Raw genomic sequence first — 7,903 nt, 5'->3', positions numbered from 1 at the left:
TTTATGCTTCATGAGAAAGACCCACGTAAAGAGGGAAAAATCATCCACAATAGTAAAAAAATAATGAGCGCCAATAAGGGAAGATTGACTATTCGAACCCCAAATATCACAATGAATTAAAGCAAAAGGAAAAGTTGTTGAAATTGAACTTAAATCAAAAGGTTAACGAGTTTGTTTTGCCAAAGGACAAACATCGCAAACATGACTATAATCAAAGGAATAATTAAGAAAATTAGAGCCTAAAACTTGCAAGTAGCCAGGAAAAGGGTGACCAACACGTCTATGCCATAAGGAGGATGGTATGGTGATGATGTTGCATAGAGGTTGACGGATGGGGAGATAGGAGGCAAGGGCCATTAGGTAATAAAGGTCGCCACGTCGCTTACCCACACCAATCATCGCCTTCGAAACCAAGTCTTGCAAAACACACCAAGAAGGAAAAAATGTTACGGAACACTATAATCCATCTGTAAGCTTATCAACCGATAAAAGGTCCACTTTAAAATTAGGGACACATAAAACATCTTCCAAATCAATCGAGAAATTTAAATGAAGAGTGCCAGTTAAAGTAATTGAAGTTGTGGCACCACTAGGCAAAGAAACAAGTGGCATGTGTGAAACAAAAGTATTAACCAAACATGAAGCGGAAGATGTGATATGATTCGTGACGCCACTGTCAATGATTCATTAACCATGACGAGAAGCCACGAGTAACAAACCTTTGGCAAAGTCATCACTGGACACGGCATGGGCCTGAGGAATAGGTGCTGTGTTGTCATTGAACGCATCAAGGAGACGAAAATGCTGCTCGACAGAGAAATGGGGCATGGCAACCTGCAGGTCATGCAAAGTGGGTTGTTGCATGTGATGGGCTACTGAGCCAGGTCGTGGGGTCAGTTCATCCAAAATAGGTTGTTGCAAGTGATGAGCAGATGGGCCAGGGCGTGAAAGGCCTGTTGGGCTTATGATGGATTGAGAGGCAACATTATTACTACGGGTAGAAGAAGCAGCAACGCTGCTGTGGGCAGAACCAGCAGAAGTGGAGGGTCGGTGAAGAGGTCTCCACGGCTGACCATGGAGAGGATGGCCAACGGGATACCCATGAAGTTTATGGTAAGTGTCTCGAGTGTGGAAGTCATAACCACAATAGGTGCAATGTAGAAGAGGCCAATCTGACTAAGACTGTGGAGAGCTACGCATCACCATGGCAGCAGGGGGCTCGGCAAGATGTGAAAAACCAAGGGCACGTTGTTTTTCAGCCTGAGAGACAGAGGAACAGGCCTGGCGGATTATGGGCAAAGGATCCATCAAAAGAATTTGATCTCGAACAGTGGCAAACGATTCATTGAGACCCATAAGAAACTGCATGAGTTGTTGATGATCATGTTTGGTGCCACAAGAACAAGAGCAGGCATCATTATAGGAGGCGAGCTCGTCCCAAAGCCCTTTCACGCGAGTGAAGTACGCTGAGACCGAGGATGACCCTTGGGAGATTATGGTAATTTCACGATTTAGGTGGAAGATACGGGGAGCATTGCTCTGGGAAAAACGTTCATGAAGGTCGTCCCAAACAGCTTTAGTGGTGATGGAAAAAAAAACTGATTTGGCAAGGTCGGGCTCCAGGGAATGAAGGATCCATGAAAGGATCATATCATTGCAGCGCCTCCAAGAGGCGTGAGCATCAGGGTCCTCGAAAGGGGAGGGTTCTTCAATATCACCTGTGATAAAACCAAGATTATTCTAGGCGCTTAAGGAGATGTGCATCCCGCGTGCCCAGGTCGTGTAGTTATCTCCGTTTAACTTCTTGGAGACAATAACAAGATTGGGATGGTCAGAATGGTAAAGATAAAACAGGTTGGTGCTACCATTGGAAGAAGAGTCTCCCATGGTGAAAAAGAGAAACGGCAGGGATGAATGCCCAAAAATATATATTGAGAAAATGGAGCTAGGGTTTGAAACCTGCTCTGTATACCATGTAGAAAAAGAATATATGGCTGAAAGTATATTTCATTGGCAATGGTGTGTTGGATAAATATTAACAATTAATGTATATATACTAATAAATAATAAATGCGAATAAACATATTAACAGAGTATGAACAAAAACGGAATAATATTAAACAAACAAATTGAAGATCAAGGCTTGCGTACTGCAATGTCCTTGAAACAGAAATTTCATCCCTACTCAGTGCTTGTAGTTTTACAGACGTCTGCTTCATCAGGATTCAACGATCTAAGTCAGAATTCCAGCATCGAAAAACTTGACTTCTGTCAAATTTTCTTGTGGTTATCTCAGTAAGTATGTTTGGAATTGTAGAAGAAGAATTTTCTATTTCTGTGTACTGAATACCATGCAGATGGATGTATATATAATAGATGTATGCCTGTTCACAACATGTATGAGAATGCGATGCATCTGTTGGGAGACATCTTCTGAGAAGGATGTTTTGCTCTCTGCGTTCTTTCATCACCTCAAACTTCATATGAAAATATAAGTTTGTTGATAAAAATTAATTAATTAATTAAATTCAAAATTAATTAAAGATAGAGTCCAAGCCCTAAGGTCCAAGACCCATCTGTTGATAAATTATCTATTAATTATCAATTAATTAGTACATCCTAAAGCCCAACCCCAATGTTGAGCCCAATTTTATTCTTCATATTCCATCACTCCAATTTTTTTCTACAATGGACAAAGCTTTATAAAATGAGAGAACCATTTGGTAATGACCAATGTGGGACAATAAAATTTTTACTCAAAATTTCTAACATGTTGTACTTACCATAAGACTGCCAAAAAGGGGACCATTGATGATTCCGAATTCTGACGACACGTCTGATCTATTTGTCTACAACAGTAAGCTTTTCGGGCTGAAAATCAGTAAAAGGGCAATCCTCAGGTCAATTGCAATAGCTGTTGCTGTGGGCGTGGCTGTTGGAGGTTATGTAACCATAGAATATTTGCCATCTACGCAATAAAAGTGATAGCTTGTAATTTGAATGGGTGCTTCTAGGGTTTGTTAAGATTGAAGTTACTCATGATTATACAAATGTGCTCAATCCTATTCTCCTATTTGTACCCATATTTTTAGAAGTAGAAATCTCTCTCCTCTAAATTTTTTATCCTCTCATTCCCTCATCTTTCATTTTCCTACTTTTCTTTCCCTTCTCATAAAGAAGTCAACCCAAGATATTGACGTGGTTTAATCATAACCATTCAAATAGGAGGAGAGAGAATCATACTCCATATTTTTATACTTCTCACTGCTACTTTCGTTTAAAATTAATCAAATAAATACAATCATTCTCATTCTTGAGGACATAAGGACATTGTTATTACCGTAACAACATTAATATTTATGTTGTGAACATCTTATTACACTGGCATGATATTACGTAATTAATTGTACACACACACACACTAGATAACGGTATTTAAATTTGAGTGATGATAGGCCCACCCCATTGTCATATTTTTTCATCCACATTATAATTTCACCCACTATAAAAAAATTTAAAAACTAAAATCCTATTTCCCTACCCATTATTATTCCTAAAATAACCTTATATCACATTCACATCACCACCTCTTTATTATACTCTTTGCACCCCAATCCTTCCTCAACTTCCTTTAGCAGCAAAATCCGTTAATTGGTAACCATGGTTGCGAGTCAAGAGGATAAAGTGGGGAAGAAAGAGTGCCCGTGAAGGACAATTAACCATCTTCCCCCTTATCATCCCATCCCTCTTCCGCTTCCGCCTCTATTTTCAACCTCGCAAACCCAAAATCCCTATTGAAATGATACAAGGACAAAATCCCAAACCCACCCTATGTTCGAGATTTAATTGTATCTAAGTATTTGATCTGCAATCGGATCAAATTAAGAAAGACCCAAGTATGCCATCACCGGTGGATTTGGATGTATTCTTTAAAATCTTTTTAAATCCTAATTTGACTACATCATGATTTCAAAGTCTTTTATTAAAAATCTTAATGGACTACAACCGGATTTTAAAATCTATTAAAATCCTAATTTGACTACAACCCCTTAAAATCATATGAAATCCAAATTGACTACACCCAAAAAAAAAAAAAAAGTAGGGACGGACTTTCTTTGACAACGGTTATCCACTATTAATCCTGAATCAATGATAAATTTTTGGTTCAATTATTTAATCATAATCATTCATTCAAATTGTGAAAATGAGCGTGTATTACCAGACAAACTAGTCATTGGTTATTAACCAGTTAGTAATGACAAATTATGGATTCAATAACCTAATCACCGTTTACAAAGAAGGGTGAGACATGGGCAATTATTAGAAGTAAGTGCAATTTTCCTTGCCAATTTGCCAAATTTGATAAGTATTAACTATTAACTATTAACTAATAACTATGACTATAATCCTATAATACATATTACGATGGCTAAACAAATGGCAAATATTGATACCGAGTCATGGTTATAAGCAAAATTAATGATCTCAAATATAAGTGATGGGATGAGAAATAGTGTAACGCAAAAATCATGCATAGTTCAACAAAATTAAAATTAAAATTACAAACAAAATATGAAATTAAAATAAAATTGTTTGTCATAATTAAAATCTTAAGAAATAGAACAACGGGTATCCACCTAAACATCCGTTCCTTAGCGTTGTACCTAAAACAACACGACACCATATTAGAGCCGGCGGAAGCAATTTCCAAGAACAAAATATACAAATCGAAATATGTTAAAAATAATAGGAACACTTGATTTCGGTTCTTGGTTGATAACTTTCTTAGACTAAACTCTTATTGATTCAAATTATTTTTATTCAAGTCCCTCAGTTTTTTTCCACTTGAATGCACATTAAAAAGACTTACTATTAGCGTCTAAATCCATAACCCGGAAATCTATCCATATATGTCACGCAGCCAAACATATAAATTTTCAAATTTGAACTTCCAACCTAATTAATTGATGTACAAACCTCTGAACTCATATCCAATTTTCTTTATATTACTATTTAAAACGGCTACAATAAAAAAATTAAGATTTTTCATTGACTGAAAGAATAGAAACAATGTAACAATATGAAATAATAAATGGCAAAAGAATGTATCCGTAGTCTTAAAATAAATTGTACGCAAGCTATATAGTAATGTACTCAAATGGGGTCTCTTGTATTCGAACCTGATGGTAAGGAATGGGTCTGTTCTGCCTCCTCTTCAGGGTCTATTCTTCCTCTTCTTCGTCGCCAGCTTTTGCTTGATCATGAAAATCCACCGGCCGATATCAAATATTAGAAGAAAAAGAAGAAAGAAGTTGATGAGTAAAAAAAAAAAAAAAAAAAAAAGATACACTTACGCCACTTAATGCACGGTAAGCGGCCTTTGCCGCACTCAGTTCTGCCTCTCCTTTCGTTTCACTTCTTCCCTAACAAATATCTTGCCTTCAATGTCCACAGATGAAACGAAGATTGGGTTATGTGGTTCGCCATACATCCTTGATCTGTATACTGGTGAACCAAAACCTTCCTTCTCAACCAATTCTTGGAGGTGGATCTTATATAAATCAGTTTCCCCTGAAAAATAAAAATAAAAATGCATGTAAATAAAAAATAAAAACCCTAGAAAATTAAGGAAAATAGAAAAACCAAAATGCATGTAAAGGAAAAGACAAGATTTCCAGAAGCCATCGAGCGTTTACTGAGGAAGAGGAAGGGCCGGTTTGGGATGAGAGGTGGTTGACGGCGACCTTGGCAGCCTCATTCTGAGCTTCTTTAGACGACCTAAACATTTCGGCCGTCTCAAAGTTTCGTCCATTGACAGTTACAATGCAAACGAACTGGGGCAAGTGGTCGGGACCAACCTTGGTCGTATCATAGTCAAGCAACTAAAATTTGTGGCATTGTCAAATTTCATTTAGCCCGAAAATTTCATTTAGCTGTAACTTATACATTACTTTTGCTGGTTCAGAGATTGTCAGTAAGATTTAAGCCTAACAGTTATTATCTATAAAGAAGGATCCACAACGAAGTCATGACTAACCTAATTCAACAACGGCAAAGAATTGCAGAGAAGCAGCGAGAATAAGGTAGGGATGAGAGAAAGAGTAGCAAAAGCAGAAGGTTCAACCCAAAAGAAGACTTGCGAACGAAGTGGAGAGACCAAAAATGACAAACGCGTGAATCAAATGTACAAAATAGGGTTTTGACTGTAGCAAAGAGAAAAGAACCAGGCAAAGAAACCAAAAACCGAGGGGCAAAATCGTCCAGCCACTGGTCATCAACAGTGACCCCCGAAACTGGGTTTTAGTATACATGAATTTTTTTTTTTTTTTTTTTGCTCAAAGACGTGACAGATTAACGAAACAGAAAGGTTCACTGCATTTCATTTAGTAGTAATGCAAATTACGTAATTTAAAGAGTCAAGCAGCCAGGAAAAGTCATTCTTATTTGAGGCCACTGACAGTAGTGCAAATTAAGCTAGCTTCAGTTGCTCCAAATAAAATGAAAGTATTGGTAGAAAAAAATCAAGAACTCATGTGGTATTAGACTACAATTGCCACGATTGCAATGACAGTGGCGATGATGACTTGGTATGATTCAGACCATATGATGCTACGAGCAGCAGATGATTCGTCTGAAACGGTAATGAAAAGCTTCATCCCCTTATCAGCACAGTGGTTGCTAACTGAACAAATGTACCATTTGTTTCCAGCAGTCGTTAGCTTTATTTTGTCATTCCCAGAGGTAAGTGGTGCTTGATCATTTTCCGTTGGTTTAGTGCATTCCTTGAACCCAGCTCCGTCCACCTTGAACACGTTGTGATTAGGAGACTTGTACTTGAACACTGTAATTAAAACATATAAGCTTGTGCAATCGCATTAAACTTTTTGCTAACTATGAAAGAATAAAAAGTTGTGTAATTAAGACCAGCTTGATAACTATTCTAGTTTTTATTAGTTATTTTTGAACTGAAAATAGTGAAATTAAAAAAATTAAAAACTTGTTTGGTAACAATTTTCAATACCGTAATTTAAAAACTCACCAAGGTTGCTTTTAGTTTTCATTTAAAATTTTAAAGAGTTACCAAATAAGTTTTTAGTTAAAAAAAAAATTAAAAAAAAAAACAAACAAACAAACACACTTCAAAATAAGAGAAAATTGTAGGAATGATCCCTCAACTTTAACCCAATTGGAATAATGATTTCTCAACTAAAAGCTCATGATCATTGATCTCTTAACTCATCAAAATGTGCAACTATGATCTTTTTCATCAATTATGTTAGAATTTCTGTTAAAATGAGTCATGTGCCACGAACGTGAGGCTGAATCAAGGGACAAATATAGAAAACCAAATGAGAAAATTTGTAGCAATGATCCCTCCACCTTAACCCAATTGGAGAAATAGTCCCTCAACTTTAACGCAATTGGAGCAATGGTCCCTCAATTTTAACCCAATTGTAGTAATGGTCTTTCTGACATGACTTATTTTAACGGAATTGTGACGGAGTTAATGAAATGAACCATAGACACGTTTTGATGAGTGAGAGGAACAATGTCATGAATTTTTAATTGGGGGTCCATTGATCCAATTGGGTTAAAATTGAGGAACAATTGTTACAATTTTCTCTCAAAATAAAAGACTGAAAATTGAAATCAAAATTGCTATGTAATGTGTTATGTATAAACGTACCCAATGTATCACCAACTCGAAATACTTTGCCTTTAGCCCACTTTTGGTAATCAAAATCCGTTCTCCAGCCGCTATCATCTCCGACGACGAACTCTTTTGCCATGGACCGTGTAGGAAGAAAAATCACGAGAATGGAATTTAGGGTGACAAATTTGTTCGAACCCATTGGAGCTTTGATAATATGTATCTTTTCAACGAATCTTTGTGTAAATTAGC

General features: G+C 36.8%; 1 protein-coding gene and 1 long non-coding RNA gene across 2 annotated transcripts; both read right to left on the bottom strand.

The window, feature by feature from the left end:
• Positions 1-4,494: 4,494 nt before the first annotated feature.
• Positions 4,495-5,964, bottom strand: LOC148692594 (uncharacterized). Its single transcript, XR_015954253.1, has 4 exons — positions 5,697-5,964; positions 5,355-5,571; positions 5,181-5,254; positions 4,495-4,664 (listed from the first exon to the last, which is right to left on the bottom strand). It is a non-coding gene; the product is annotated as an uncharacterized LOC148692594 (long non-coding RNA).
• Positions 5,965-6,539: 575 nt separating this feature from the next.
• Positions 6,540-7,853, bottom strand: LOC148692593 (blue copper protein 1a-like). The gene is made up of 2 exons (XM_088681051.1): positions 7,688-7,853; positions 6,540-6,841 (listed from the first exon to the last, which is right to left on the bottom strand). Exons 1-2 carry the CDS (start codon positions 7,851-7,853, stop codon positions 6,540-6,542), a joined length of 468 nt encoding a protein of 155 aa, XP_088537177.1.
• Between the last annotated feature and the right edge of the window lie 50 nt (positions 7,854-7,903).

Source organism: Pyrus communis, chromosome 12 (assembly GCF_041283825.1).
Source record: "Pyrus communis isolate YQ-2024b chromosome 12, ASM4128382v1, whole genome shotgun sequence".
Lineage (NCBI taxonomy): Eukaryota > Viridiplantae > Streptophyta > Magnoliopsida > Rosales > Rosaceae > Pyrus > Pyrus communis.
This window is presented reverse-complemented; position numbering and strand designations above follow the sequence as displayed.

What these genes read in the sequence shown, in the direction of transcription:
- LOC148692593 (XM_088681051.1), bottom strand. Translation starts at nt 7,853, where the DNA reads ATGGGTTCGAACAAATTTGTCACCCTAAATTCCATTCTCGTGATTTTT. An exon ending in TCGAGTTGGTGATACATTGG is followed by an intron (nt 6,842 to 7,687) that starts GTACGTTTATAC and finishes TTTTAATTACAG; the next exon opens with TGTTCAAGTACAAGTCTCCT.